Source organism: Castanea sativa, chromosome 9 (assembly GCF_040712315.1).
Source record: "Castanea sativa cultivar Marrone di Chiusa Pesio chromosome 9, ASM4071231v1".
Classification (NCBI taxonomy): domain Eukaryota; kingdom Viridiplantae; phylum Streptophyta; class Magnoliopsida; order Fagales; family Fagaceae; genus Castanea; species Castanea sativa.
Genome location: NC_134021.1, coordinates 2,827,967 through 2,843,599, shown reverse-complemented (window position 1 = coordinate 2,843,599; position 15,633 = coordinate 2,827,967). Strand labels below are relative to the sequence as shown.

At 33.6% G+C, this 15,633-nt stretch overlaps 2 protein-coding genes across 4 annotated transcripts; one reads left to right on the top strand and one right to left on the bottom strand.

Moving 5' to 3' along the window:
- Positions 1-1,107: 1,107 nt before the first annotated feature.
- Positions 1,108-1,668, bottom strand: LOC142610478 (uncharacterized). The gene has a single exon (XM_075782290.1). The coding sequence runs from the start codon at positions 1,666-1,668 to the stop codon at positions 1,108-1,110; it is 561 nt and encodes a 186-aa protein (XP_075638405.1).
- An 11,078-nt stretch (positions 1,669-12,746) lies between these two features.
- LOC142609742 (dirigent protein 17-like) lies at positions 12,747-15,041 on the top strand. Of its 3 annotated transcripts, none has more exons than XM_075781448.1 (2): positions 12,747-13,023; positions 14,097-15,041. In XM_075781448.1, exon 2 carries the CDS (start codon positions 14,120-14,122, stop codon positions 14,621-14,623), a length of 504 nt encoding a protein of 167 aa, XP_075637563.1. In that variant the 5' UTR covers positions 12,747-13,023; positions 14,097-14,119; the 3' UTR covers positions 14,624-15,041. The 3 variants fall into 3 exon arrangements, with proteins under 3 accessions (XP_075637563.1, XP_075637564.1, XP_075637561.1); XM_075781449.1 differs by having other exon boundaries at positions 14,019-15,041; XM_075781446.1 differs by having other exon boundaries at positions 12,748-13,014.
- The last annotated feature ends 592 nt before the right edge of the window (positions 15,042-15,633 follow it).

The following is a 15,633-nucleotide window of genomic DNA, read 5'->3' as shown; positions in this document are numbered from 1 at the left end:
TGCATAAGTATATGAGAATTGGTACATAGATATTGTAACCGTTTAAGTGATACTAGAGTTTGTGCCTTTTTTGACCTATGTGATAAAAGTATTGTCATATGTGATGTTGGTATTGCTTAATACGACGATGGAACTGACAAATGTGAGAAAAAAAAGGGAACTACCGAATATGACAAAAGTATAGTCAGATGTGATGTTGGCACTGCCTAATATGACGATGGAACTATCAAATGTAAGAAAAAAATAAAAAATGGAACCACCATATGTGACAAAAGTTCATTATATGTGATGTTGTTACTTTCCAATGTGAAGATGGATCAAATGTGAGAAAAAAGAAAAGTGAACCGCCGAATGTGATAAAAGTATGGTTAGATGTGATGTTGGTATTGCCTAATGTAACGATAGAACTATCAAATTTGAGAAAAAAGAAAAAAGGAAACTACCAAATATGACAAAACTAGAGTCACACTTGGCAGGAGTTAAAAGGTTATGATACAAAGATGATTGTATTTATCTAAAAAAATATATGGTAAATGTTTACGTTTTTTTGTTATGATTTAAAAAAAAAAAAAACCAAATATACCCGTAACATACATGTACCTTTTCTTCTACGTTTCCGTATTTTTATGCCGAATTTTTAAAATTTACTTTTTTGAAGGATGCCAAACTATACCCGTCCGTATACTTGTCGTATTAAACTCGTACCGTATTTTACTAATTCATATCATATATAATTAAAACAACTAAAATTTCCCTACTATATATCTGAAATACCAAACATAGAATAATCTCAATCATACATAAAATTTTCTCCTTTAATTGATATTTTGTTCACATGTGACTTGACTTAAAACATGACCTAACCATCAAAATATTTATTCCAACTATCCATATACATGTCCAAAGAATTTTACTCACTTTTCTTTAACCTTCCTAACTTCCTTGCATAAAACCAATAATGACATCTAGTGTTTCAAACAAAAACCCTTTAGGATTTGAATCTCCACTTAAAATGTATTAAAAAACTTACCTTCAAAGAAGGGTACGTAATACTAACTATATACTATTTGACCCAACTATGGAAAAAAAAAAAAAACACACCCTAGTTTAACGTGAACAAATAACTGGCTCTTCTGCTATGGTCTCTAACAATGGTTTCCTTGACCTGCACATAGACAATCTATGCATAAACTCCGGCGACGAAAATTCCTCAATATCATCCAAATTCAACTTTGGCACCGCCACCGCTGTCTCATTTTCCTGCCAATCATCGGCTGTATTTCCCTCCACCAACTGGGGAACATCTCTAGGCTCCGGAAATGTGTTTATGTTGGCTTCGCCAGAACCACGCTTGGCTGCAGAATTGGCGGTGAGGAACAAGGCACCCATGTCAGCTGCTGTAACAATAGAGTTGAGTCTCTTCATGGGGAACATGACATAAACGTTGGCCATCTCTAGGTCTTCGTCGGCGTTGAGTGCAGAAAACCTTCGTCCAATTTGGAGAGACATTGAGTTTACAACGAAGAAGTTTGGTGTTTCAAGCATGAGTTCAGCTGCTTTAATGGGTGCATGGAATTCTTGAATTTGGCCGCTTGGGAAGATCACTTTTGTGGCTCTAGATTGCTTGCCTCCTGCGCTGGGTAGAGCACAAGAAACGTAGTTTCCCATATGATATGCCTTGTGAATATATATGTCAAGAAGAGAAATGTGAATTATAAGCAAAACGGTACTTAAAGAAAACTCGGAGTAGTAGCTAGCTAGATATATATGAGTATGTGGGCCTTGAGTTTGATGAACAAGTTAGAGGAAGAGATCGAAGTGGATTTGTGTTGGCGTTGGAGAGGTTTGAAGGAGAAGAGATGGTTTTGGAGAGGACTTTGTCTTGGGATTAATGAGTCAATTTTGAGAGTACTGGGGGGTAACGGAGAGCTAGGGAGTTGGGGAATAATAATGAGTCAATTTTAAAAGGCAGTATTAGCTAGCTAGAAAAAGTCTATAAAATATGTACTAGCTAGCTAGAAAAAGAGGCAGTATTAGCTAGCTAGAAAAAGTCTATAAAATATGTACTAGCTAGCTAGAAAAAGTCTATAATATTTTAAAATTGACTCATTATTATTCCCCAACCTAGCTCTCCGTTACCCCCCAGTACTCCCAAAATTGACTCATTAATCCCAAGACAAAGTCCTCTCCAAAACCATCTCTTCTCCTTCAAACCTCTCCAACCCCAACACAAATCCGCTTCGATCTCTTCCTCTAACTTGTTCATCAACTCAAGGCCCACATACTCATATATATCCAGGTAGGAAAGGCTTGGACAATATCATTATTGCTTAGGAAATTATCCACTCAATCAGCAGGAAGAGGGGGAATGCAGGTTATATGGTTATAAAAATCGATCTAGAAAAGGCCTATAATAGACTTGAGCAGTCTTTCATTAGGGAAGTCCTATACTTGGCAAACTTTCCTCTAGACATGATTCAGCTCATTATGAACTGTGTTTTGTCGGCATCAGCTTCAATTTTGTTTAATGGCGGAGCACTTGATCCTTTCTTTCTTTCTAGAGGCATTTGATAGGGTTACTCCCTCTCACCCTATTTATTTGTACTCTGTATGAAAGTGTTAGGCAGGATAGTTGAAAAGAAATGTGCTAGAAAAGTTTGGAATCCTGTAAAAGCTTCAAATAGTGACCCGCCTTCTCCCATTTATTCTTTGCCGGCGACCTCCTTCTTTTTGCCAAAGCCAACACTATGAACTGCAATAGCGTTCGAGAGGCTATTGAGGAATTTTGTTCTCAGTCTGGGCAGAAAATTAACTTCACCAAATCCAAAGTTTTCTTTTCTCCGAATATAGCTAGTGACGAAAGAGAGGAGCTTTGTGACATTCTTGGTTTTCACTCAACTTCCAACCTAGGCATTTATTTGGGCTTTCCCCTCCGTCATGTCGGGTCTTCTAATCAAGACCTGAATTTTTTGTTGTGAGCTGGGTTGAGCAAAAACTGGCTGGTTGGAAAGCCAACTTACTGTCCTTTGTTGGTCAGAATGTTCTAATCCAAGCCTTGCTCAGTTCTATCCCTTCTTATGTCATGCAATCTACTCTCCTGCCGACAAAAATTCTAGATAAGTTGGACAGGACCAGTAGGAACTTTCTCTGGGGCTCCAATGATACTAAAAGGAAAATGCATTGGGTTGGTTGGGAAAAGGTCACAAGACCAAAAACAGAAGGCGGACTTGGGATTTAATCGACAAAAGGGAGAAATATGACGTATGTTGCCAAGCTCAATTGGAGGTTCCATGAGGAGAAGGAGTCCCATTGGGCTCAAGTTTTGAGGAAAAAATACCTCTCCCAAAGAAGATTAGGTTCCAACAAAGCCAAAACTCTCCCCAGCACTCGCACTTGGAAAGCCATGAATAAATGGCTTAATATTTTTAAGGAAGGTACACGTTGGAGTCTTGGCCGAGATTGTTTATTCTTTTTTGGTGTGACAACTGGATCTCCAAGGGTCCCTTAAGAAGCCTGATTTATGATCCTTTACAGAGAGGTGAGGAAGACCTCAAAATTGGTGAAGTTGTGACGGATAGAAGCTGGAATTGGAGCAAACTTTCCATGGAGCTTCTTGCTGAGGTTTTAATGGAGATTAAAGCTATGCCATGCTCCTGTATCTCCAACGAGAAGGACAGGTTAATTTGGGCCGCTTCTTCAAATAGTGAATTCAATCTTTCTAGTGCTTACAACCTTGCCAACAAACTTCTTGACCCCTCCAACACTTTCAATGGGAAGTGGATTTGGAAGATGAAGGTGTTACCTAAAATCCAATCCTTTGTATGGATGTGCTATCATAATAGCATAGCAACACGTGACTGCCTTGCTAAGAGAGGAATTCAGGTTAATCCGACTTGCCCACACTGTTTCCAAGCTGATGAATCTGTCATACATTTGTTGCGAGACTGCCCTTTCTCTACTACTTGCTGGCAGAATCTTGGATCACAATTTCTTGGGTCTCAATTCTTCACTCAAGACCTTCAATCTTGGTTAGAAGATAACTGTAGAAAAAGGTCTTTCTCGAGTGTTTTATCTGTGCCGTGGAATACGATCTTTGCATTTGGTATTTGGACTATTTGGCTTTACAGAAACAAAGTGGTCTTTCAAAACTATGCCCCTGCTACTCCTATCCATTCTGAAATTACTCAGAGCAGTAGAGTATTTCTTTTGTGCTCAAAATGCTCCCCTTAAAATCCCTCACTTAGAAAGGCTGGTTAGATGGGAGAAACCTTATAAGATTTGGTTCAAGCTTAACACTGATGGATCTGCTATAGGAAATCCTGGCACAGCAGGTGGAGGAGGCATTTTAAGGGATGACTCGGGTATTTGGGTGAAAGGATTCGCCAGAAATATCAGAAGAACTACAAGCTTCTTAGCTGAGTTTTGGGCTCTTGGAGATGGTCTCATTATGTGCCTAGACCTGCAAATCACTACCTTAGAAATAGATTTGGATGCTAAAGTTGTGGCTGACTTGATGAATAATGCAAAAACTTTCAATCTTGCTAATGCCTCTCTTGTGGCTGATTGCAGGCACCTCATCTCACAAATCCCTCAAGTGAAGGTGAAACATTGCTACCGTGAAGCGAACTCCTGTGTTGATGCCCTTGCCAGAATGGGGATGAGGCTTTATTCTGATTTTATGTTTTTTTCTTCCCCTCCCCCAAATCTATTTAATGTTTATGTATTGGACTTGTATGGCCTTTATCATCCCAAGTTGTGCCCTGGGTCAATTGGTCTTCCTCTTTTTTAGTTTTTAATGAAGTTCCTTTCTTACCAAAAAAAAAAAAAGGTCTAAATAAGAAATATATATAGGAATATAGAAGATTCTTAAGGAATGAGCTAGTTGTGTAAAGAAGTTGGGGTTGACATTCTTGCGAGTCCGTGTAGGGAAATTTAAAGAAAGTATCAAAACCAGTGGCGGAGCCACACACAAGAGTGGAGGGCCAAGGCCCCGCCAAATTTTAAAAAATTATTTTATAGTATATATATTATTTACATTTTAAAAAATGTTGCATGTAAAAATTGAAGTTGGCCCCTCCAAATTTTGAGTCATTTTAATGGTGCTCTTAAAAGAAAGAGAAATTATATTAAAATCATATAATTTAAGAGATATAACAAATTAAACTATGTAGAAAATGATAGATTTTTGTACATGTCTAGTAGAAGAAATACATGACTTTTATATACTCATTAAAATTTTGAAGATGATAAATTCTCTTCGTAAATTAATTTATGTGTGTGTGTGTATATGTAGAGGATTGTCTTAACTAATATATTAGCATTACAACTTAGCCCCCAAACCAAAATTTCTGGCTCCGCGTCTGATCAAAACAATATTTATTATATATTGAAGAAACATATTGGAAGGTACATTTCCAGTTGGTAGTTGATTTTATCATGTATATATGGTTTATCATTTCCAACAATTATCCTATCTTAACGTGTGAGACCCGCTCCTTTGCCCTTCGTGGAGTTATCTTTCTTTCTTTCTTTCTTTTTCTATGTGTGTTTATTGGTCTTGGTCGTGTTTCGTATAGAAGTAATACAAACTTTTATGACTTTCATATATGTATACGTGCTAGTGTGGGTTACACGTGCAAGGCACGTGCTGACCCTTTAGTGAGAAAATTAATATAGATATTTTTTTTGTTGAAAAAGTATGAAGTCATGTACTTAAATTTAAAATAGCTATTTGAATATCTATGTACTATGACAATTTCTTAGAACTTATTTACTAAATGTAATATCTACTCACCAAAAAATGCTACAAAGAATGATAATAAATGTCATAATCTTTCTACGATATTTAAATTTTCACAATGAATGATAATATATGCTACAATTTTTTTGAAGATTTTCATTAAATTAAATATTTGCAATCATCTACAATAAAAATTTTGTTATTCATATTTCATTCTTTTTTATCTTATTTTATAAGTCTAACTACGATGTTTAGCTTACTTATTTTTAATGAATACCCTTTTAAGCAGGAAAATAAATTAAAAAAAAGAACAAAATAACAAAAGACATATGCCATCAAAGTTTCTATTAGATAAAATTATAAGTGTAAAATATTTAAAGCTAATAAATTAATGTTCTCTAGGTAACAAATAGAACACCATATATCATCATTCTAACTTTCCAAGCATGCTACTAGTCTACCACATAAAATTCAAAATACACAAAGAAATTTTTTGGGACATTAAAATTTAGTAGGAGTATATTAGACATTGCACAATGGAATATTTTAGGAATTATAAGATTTTGTTAGGGTGTAACTAAGAGAGAAACAATAGGGGTATATGCTCATTTACAAAATATAAATGATGAAATTATTCAATTTTAGTTTAAGGGGGGAATGCAACTACCCCGAACATAAAGGAGGAAAGTGTTACTTTGTCAATTTGTGTCTGTGTTATGTGTGTGTAAAACAATATGTGTGTGTGTTTTTATTTTTATTTTTTAAAAAAAAACTTGAAACAGTGTGTAAAAAAAAATCAACCTAAAAAAATTATGCATTATTAAACAATGAATTTTAGTTCAACAAATTGAATAAACCAAAAAAAAAGTCTAGAAACACAACAAAAAGTCATGATATTTTTACAATACCTTTATTTGTAGCTATAGTGGGTCCTAGTCTGATATTTTATTATTTTATTTTAGACTAATGTTACGTCCACAATATTTTCATAATAAATCTTAGGTGGTAAATTGCTACTGATTTTAAATTGGGCTAACCACTTTTAATCCTTGCATTTAAAAATAAAATAAAAAGCCAATTGAAGAAAATTGTGCCTAAAACAAAGAGTTTTGGCTACTAAATTTGACTAAACAAAAAAAGAAGCCTAAGAACACAACAAAATGTCACACAAAAAAGAATTTTAGGAATATAACAAAATGTCACAACATTTTCGTAATATTTTTTATTTCTAGCTATGGTAAGTCCCAATTTAATATTTTATTATTTAATTTTTACATCCACAGCATTTTCATAACAAATCTTAGGTAAAAAATTATTATTGGTTTTAAAATTATGCATTAAAAAAAAAAAACAAAAAGACAATACAAGAAAATTGTGCGTGAAAAGGATAGTGAATTTTGGCTCACCCAATTTGACTATATATAGTAAAAAAGAAGTTTAAGAATACAACAAAATATTAAAACATTTTCACAATACTTTTATTTTTAGGATCCGAATAGATATATTTTTTATTTTATTTGAAAGAAATGCTACATCCATAACATTTTTAGAACAAATTATAAATGACAAGTTGTTATTGGTTTTAAATTGAACCCACTACTGATATCACTTTTTTATCCTTCAAAAATACCTTGCCACATAAAATTTGTTACAAATTATTGTGAAAATGTTGTGGACATAACATTTTTTTTTTTATAATTTTGATCTATAAGGAACTGGGATCTTACGATTGTGAAAATATTGTGGCAAGAAGAAAATGTTATAATATTTTCATTATACATTTATTTTTAGTTGTGATTGGTTTCAGTCTCTTATTTTATTATTTTATTTTGACCTTTAAAAAATTGACATCTCAATAATGATGAAAATATTGTAAAAATTTGATGCGTTAGTGTAATTGTGTATGGACATATAATATTTAAAAGCACAAGCAAAACTAGTGTATTGTGAAAAAAAAGGGCCAATGAACAGTGCAAATTGTCAATAATTGTGAAAATATTGTAAGAATTTATTAAGTTAGTGTAACTGTACATACACATATAAATATTTAAAAGAAAAAGACAAAAATAGCACAACTAAAACTGGCATACTGTGGTTTGTGGGGGAAAAAAAAAAGCCTAATGAACAATGTTGTGAAAGTGTAGCGAAAAATGTTGTGGATGTAATACTTCTTTTTTCATAATACCTTTAGTTTTAGTTGTGGATGATTCTAGTATGATATTTTATTTTAACCTATAAGGAATTAACATATCAACAATTGTAAAAATATTGTGACAATTTATTGTGTTAACTAATATATATATATAAAAGAGTGGACGGGACGATATTACGCCAAAAAAAAAACAGTGAAAAAAAAAGAAAAGAAAAGAAAGCAGAAAAAAAAAAACAGCAACAGTGCGGAGGTTAAAACCAAAGCGTTGTAGCTCCCGTGCCAATGGAACAAACCAAATTGGCACGGTAGCAACTTTTCAAAACTTGAAAAAAAAAAAAAAAAGGAAAAAAGAAGAGATAAAGGGACTCAATAAACCAAATGTGTATTGTAGGGGCATTAGTGCTTTTTATATAGCTAATAGATATTGAAAGACTTTATATTATGTTCCCTATTCTTACAAAGAGAATTACACTCCTTAAGAAGTGAAGCGAAAGGAGACCATCAAGGAAGACAACTACTACAAGAAGGTAGAAAAGAACTATCAAAGAATATAGGAGCTGGCACATAAGTTCATAGGAAGTATCTTTAACTTCTTTAACGTGGCTTTTCTGCCCTTTGTTATATGTAAGTGCCTACCAAGTTTGTAGCATGGTCTATCTAATCCTTACATCTAATTGATAAGGTTGAGATATTTTCCCTGTTTAGTGGAGGCACACTGTCCTTAATATGAAGTAGGACTTCTATGTCATCTACAAATAAAAATAAGTCGTATGACACATCAAGATTTTTTTTCTTGTGGCTATGTCTTCTAACAAATCTTTAGCTTTAATTATTTGATTTGCAATTGGCGTGTAGTTGATTAATATTTAAGTAATAAAGAGCCTTCTAATAAATGTTACCATAAAATTTTTGAAGGTTGATTCATTGATTTCTTTTGCTTAATTGAACTAATTAAGCTTTGTGCCAAATAATTGTTCCATCAACATTGTGGGGGGTAAAAAGATCCTGATGGGAGTGTGGGCCTTTTGGGCCGCGTTAAGGAAGGCCGACCTGCTCCTGGGTTTAGAATCTGTTAGTACTATGGGTCGGCCCATACGCCGAGGGTCCGAGGATCCAGCCGAGGGTGAGCTTACCCTCGGATGAACATCGAAGAGCTCGGGACTTCATGGTAAAGATTATGGGATGACACGGTTAAGGCCAATGGTTAAGAGAGGTGAACCCTAGAACGCCCCAGAAGCACCGGTGTTGAAGAAATGTCAAAGATAAAGGCTGCTACCTCCACATTAAAGACCCTGCACCTACCACCCTGACCGCATTTATGGAGAAGTGACACCTGAACAGTGGAAGAGAAACGTCTGGTTACTATTCAAAGGTACTGAGAAGGGAAATATCTAGGCTAAGGGGGAGGTGGGGCAACACGTGTAAAAAGTGTTCAAAAGAGTAGTATTTAAAGGGCAATCTAAGACAGAAAGAAGAGAGGGACTTTTTGTAACCTAAAAAAGAAAAAAAGACAAGGAGAAAGATATAATATAAGAACAGCTCTTGGCTTACGTCCGAGAAGGCCGATTTACAATATCCCTTGTAGTTTCCAAGTATTTACAACTTTTAGTTTGTCATTTAATTCCCACACACTTCTAACCTGGGTTTCAAGCCCACACTCTACAAATTCATATCGTTTAAGGCTCATTGGGCCTGAGCCCATAACTGTTCTTGGGGCCAGGTGCATTTGTGCACTTACAAACATATACTAATTCAAATAACCATTTCATCTTCAGAGATATCTTTAGTTTTTCATAAGAAAATGAAAGATTTAACTCTTAAAGTTATGTTATAGAAATAATTTTGTTGACATGTTATTTTTAAAATTATACGTGATGTGGGATGAAGCAGGTTAAGGAATTGCAAGACACTGAAGAGGATATAGGTGAAGCATAAAAGGTTTCGTCTCACCCTATCTCATTGTCATCCCAAAATAAGTTGTGTCGGGGCAGTTTTTTTTTTTTTTTTTTTTTTGTGCGTAGCCACGTGTCTTTTATTGGAAGTGTGAACTTGCTAAGTCTGGATTTGTTTTAGGCAGTTCAACCCACAACTCGACATTGGGCCGCATAGACCAATCGCTTTCAGTATATTTTTAAGCCTATAAAATAGATGAAGCCCAAAGTCTAAGAATCATGATAATGGTTGAAATAAATAAATAATATGCTTAGCAATGATAGCTTTAATTAAATTCTTAGTTGAACATCATTATTATGTTTATTAAGTGACATCCAATATTAGAAAGTAATTAATTAGGTGTCATATGTCCAGTAATGAGATAAGTCCAATAGTTCATGTCTAGTTGCAGTTCATGGTTTATATTCAACATAATAAGGTGTGTCTAGCAATGGTCCGTGTCTAAGTAATACACATCCAACAATGATTTATGTCCAAGTAATATACGTCCAACAATGATTTATGTCCAAGTAATATATATTCAACGGTGGTAGATCAATTTATTAATATGTATGTTTATTAATGAAGCATTAGTGAATCCATGTTTATTAAACGGTGAGATAATATTAAAGTAATTTGCATCCAGTGGTAAAATGATAATGAATAAAATATACTTAACAATATAAATTTGAAGATAAAATATAATGACTTATCTTCATATTTTGCAGCTCCAGCCGTAACATCAGTGGACTTAGCATTTCAGCAACTTTCAGACTTTACTGCTCCAGCCGTACGACACCAGTGGGCTTAACATTTCAGCAACATGGTGAAGTGAATCCTTTCATGGTGACTTCATGTTTGAAAGGGAAAAATGGGTGCAACTGGAGGGAGAGAGATGGTAAGATACTTGGCATTAAATTCATGGTTTGGCTAAAGATGGTAAGATAATCTTTATGAGACCCTCTTGTTTCTTTAGGCATTGATGAGCAAGTGATGTCATTTTTAGGACATGGGTCAACCTGCTAGAGCTTTTGCAGTTTGGCTGGAGCTGTTACATCTTCTGCAAAAGCTGTTTGCAACTTCTGCTGGAGCTGTTATTGGTATTTTCGGCTAAGTTTCCTCAATTGGAAAAATGATATGTTTAGTCCATATAATTTTAGTAAGTAATAGACTAATTGGTTGATATTTGATGAAGTTTTAGAGATGTAATTATGGTTTTTTTTTTTTTTTTTGTATTTTAACCAAATCTTGTAGAGTAAAGAGAGCTTTTAATGCTAGATACAAGATATTAATATATATTTAGCCATGTGCTTGGAATTAATTTATATGAAAATAAAATAATATAATTAATATGGAATGATATAATTATATTTTAAAACTTATATTATATGATGGACATTAATTTTTATGTAAAGAGCATAAGGAGTTTTATCATTTTAAGTGTCATGTGATATGAGAGGCTTACCAAACGTTACCTATTGCACACTGATCCGTCAGAGTTCAGGGAATTGGGGAAGACATGTCAAGTAACATGCTTTTCTTTATCAACTTTGAACTATTAGAGTTTTACTGAACATACTTCTTGGCCCTCCAAACCACGACTCCCAAAATTCTCTCGATGAAATTCATGAGCTTGGATCATGAGCCAAAAATGGAATGATGTGCTATGAGCTTGAACCATGGATTTTGATGCCTTTTTGTGTAAATATGGGCTTTTTTGGGCTTTAGAAGAGATTTTTCCAAAATTCATGATAGTATTGACATGGTGCGGGTCGCCAATGAAATAAAGCCACGTGGTATGAAAAGTTTGTCCTCAACAAGATGGAAAAAAGAAATAGTGGATGCTATTTTTCAACTAGGTCATAGAATTCATCCTCCGGGGAGTGTAAAAGTGAAGAGAAAAATACGCAGCAGAAGAAGAATGTTTAAAAATATGATTTTACCTCTCTTTGATTATATTCTTTAATATTTTTGCATCCTTTTCTTAAATTGTTTTTAAAACTGTTGTTGACCCAGAATAAGACAAATTTATGTATGAAAAAAAAAAAAAAACGAAGAGTTTTATTGGGACGATTTCAAATGAATTTGTAACAACAGATAAATAATTGAGCTTAAGTAATATATATTTAATAAAAAAATTAATAGCTAAAATTTAATATATCAAATAAATAAAAAATAAAAAATATGTGAAACATATATATCAATATAATTTTTTTTCAATATAAAATATCAGTCATTATTAAATAAATTTCCTCTTCTTTTATCCTTCTATATTAAAATTTAAACAAAAAAAAAAAATTGATATTCATTATTATCTTTTTACTTTTTCTATTTTCTCTATAAAATATATACAATAAAAATAATAATAATCTCTTTATTTTTTCCCCCACTTACCTCTTATTTATATATGGTTCCTACCAAATGAAGCTTTAAAAATTTGTATTATGTATTATCTATACTACTATTTAAGGGGCTTCCCTGTTTGGATTCCACATTTTTATGATTCTAAAATACCCCTACAGTTTTATGTTTAAGTAGAGACAAAACTAAAGGACAATCCGGTAAAAATTCATTTTTTTTAGTTCAAAGATGCCCCTACAGTCTTATGTTTAAGTAGAGACAAAACTAAAGGACAATCCGGTAAAAATGCAACTCCAACTCTCATTAAAATATTGCCTAAAAAATAGGACCACTCTCCTATTAAGATTTAAATTGATTTATTCACTTATAAATTAGATTTTTAAAATAAAAATCATATATATATATAAAATAATTAAATACAGTTTTTTTTTAACAAGAACCACTAAAAAAGAAAAGTCTCATTGCACGCGCGAAGCGCGTGTGATGAGACTAGTTAAATTATAAATATATCATACTTGGGTTTTATTTTTTAAATGAATATTAATGCTATTAGATTTTTACTAGCATTTTTGGAAAATTACAACAACGTAACCCAGAAACTTTAAAAACTCGTCCGCTTCAAAATTGTTGCCTTTTCCATTTCAGTATCGTTAACAATTTCCACCTGAAACCAAATTAAGGTTTTGTTGCTTTCTACTTCTAGACTAAAAAAAAAAGCTTTCTAGGGTTTATTGGGTTTCTGGGTTTTCCAGAAAAGGAAAAAAGGGCAAAGCTTTCTAGGGTTTCAAAGTCGCCGGAGGCGGTTGAGAATAGCCGGAACTTCGACACGGTACTCACAGTAAGCACCTTATAGATAATGTTTTTTTGGTTTTTTCTACAATTTATTGTATTTTTGGGTTTTTTGTTTCTTTCATTTTGGAAATGTGAAAAATGTATTCTATGTTATTTGTTTTTGATGGGTTTTTGATAATTGTATAAACTGGAAAAACAAACATTATGGTAAAGGAATTAGTTACGATGTTGTGGTTTTGTTAGTATAAGATTGTACATTGAATGAGTAATTTGGTTGCTTATTATGAGAAAAAAAATTGAAAAATGTTTAGATTAATAGAATGTTGTGTGATTAAGTTTTCAGTTTAAGGATTTGATATCTGTTTATTTATCACCATTATTGTTTTGTGGGAATTTTTTGTGTAAGTTTGAGTACAATGTAATATGTATACACGATATCTTAAGTATCGTTCTTCTGTTCAAACTTGAATTAGCTGGAGATTATAGACTATGTTTGTGACAAATGAAGTCAATTGGCAATTGGGAAATATCTGGTGAACTTTTTAGAGAGTTAGAAATGGGATTAGGCCTCAGTTAAAGGCGTCTTGTGGTTATGAACCGGGTGTTGGTAAAGTGAGTACAGGGATGGACAAACTTAACGGCAAATATGTATGTTGCAACTTTTGTCATAAAAATAACTAAATTCATGTTTGGTCACTTAGGATTTCATTTGGTTTTTGTAAGATTTGGTAATCAGCTTTTCTATAATTACCCACCACTGCATGTGGTGAAGGAGCAAGAGGTTTTTTTTTTATATATATAAATGACAGCAGAAGAAGCAAGACTTTGTTTTTTAATGTGCTGGAACTGGGGTGAAATAATAATATGTCTTCACAACTTCTACATTTTATTCTAATGCATGTGAATTGTAATTTAGCTATAGATTTGCTCAGGACTGTGTTTATGCCTTCTGTTTTCCTGGTGCACCACACATGCTTTCCAATTGTTCATTCTTGGCTGAATTTTGTTAGTATTTAATTGTTATGATTTTTCACATTCTAGGCAATCTGATCTATGTATCTACAAAAATACCTGATAATCATACTTTATTCCTACATACTGTTTCTCTCTTTTCACAAGCTTTGTGAGAAAGAGTGCTTGAAATGGAAAACACAAGCACAGAGCAGGAACCAGAGTCTTCATCAACAAGGATTTTCAAGTTACCAGGAGAACCGGCTATTGTCATTAATGGGGTCCCAAATGTATCTGCAATGGACAGCACTCCTGTTCTTGGTAATACTGTGAATGATGCAGAAAGAAACAGAAATACAGCTTTTGGTGATTGGTTAGAAGGAAGGGTAGTTCAGAAGTTGTTTGGGAATCGATACTTTTCTGGTGTGGTTACCGAGTTTGACAAAGAAGCGGGCTGGTACAGGGTGGTGTATGAAGATGGTGACTTTGAAGATCTTGACTGGCATGAGTTGGAAGAGGTGCTGCAGCCTTTAGATATAACAGTTCCACTGAGATCATTAGCACTGAAGACTAACAAGAAAATCCAAAAACTTCTTCATAAATCTGGAAAAAATGTGGCTCAATCTCGGGCTCGCCGGGTAAAACATGTGGGAAGTAGGGGTAAGAATATTGTGGAGTATCGAGAGGCCTCATAGACGAAGTTCAACTGTTCATTGGGCTTAACTCGTGGCACAATTTCAAAGGTTGATGAAGAGAATTCAAAAGACAGATCCACTTGTTAAAACTGGTAATTTGAAATTTGGCCTTGTGAGATGGACAAACATAATGTGACTCATGAGGAGAGCACTAAATCTGAGTAGCCAATGTTTTGTGGTGATCTTAGAACTGAGAATCCGATGATTTTATCATTCGTAGTGTCTTAATTTTGTATGTTTGTGACTTGTCAAATGCAGTACATATGTAGTAGCCATTCATAGTATATTCTGTGTTTGTAACTTGTCAAATGCGGCACATATGTAGTAGTATCAACAAAACTCTCAGTACTTGTGTGGAACCTGTGTTGAAACTTGAAATGTTGAATGATGAGCAAGAAAAAAAAAATTGTTATATTCAGTTAGAGTACTGCAACTCCTTTTCTTAAGAATTAGTTCCTTAGAAAAAGGGGGCAAAATTGTCATATACTGCTGTGCCCAACTATTTTGTGGGCTTGATATTGAATTCATCAAGTAGATGACAAGGGGACTTTTAGATTTACAGGGGATTGTTTTTGTGGTTCTAGCAGTTGTCTTAGTAGAAGCCCACAGGCCCCACACCTTGGCTAAGTTAGCCTCCAACTGCTATAGTAGTACCATAAGAGTTATGTAAACTTTTAATTCTGACTTGTGGTTTGTAAACTTTGTATACTGCTTGTCTTTCTTCAATGATATAAAAAAGTTTTGCCATGAAATATAATACCGAACAGTTCCATTTGGTAGAAAATTACTCTTTTTTAATAACTATTTTAAAGAATACAACATTTTAAAACTATACTTTTTGAATACTTATTGAAAATGTGAGTTCAAATCAATATTTCAAGTTGAGTTCTTAACTGCCAACATACTCACTAGTGATGCTGCTCGATGATACCTTGGCTCAATAATATCACGCTTGTGGAGACTTCCTAATCCCTTAAAAGAAGATGATTTTTGAATCTGTATTTTGGTGT

Excerpts from the sequence above, each read along its gene's own strand:
- LOC142610478 (XM_075782290.1), bottom strand. The coding sequence starts at position 1,668 with ATGGGAAACTACGTTTCTTGTGCTCTACCCAGCGCAGGAGGCAAGCAA.
- LOC142609742 (XM_075781448.1), top strand. The coding sequence starts at position 14,120 with ATGGAAAACACAAGCACAGAGCAGGAACCAGAGTCTTCATCAACAAGG.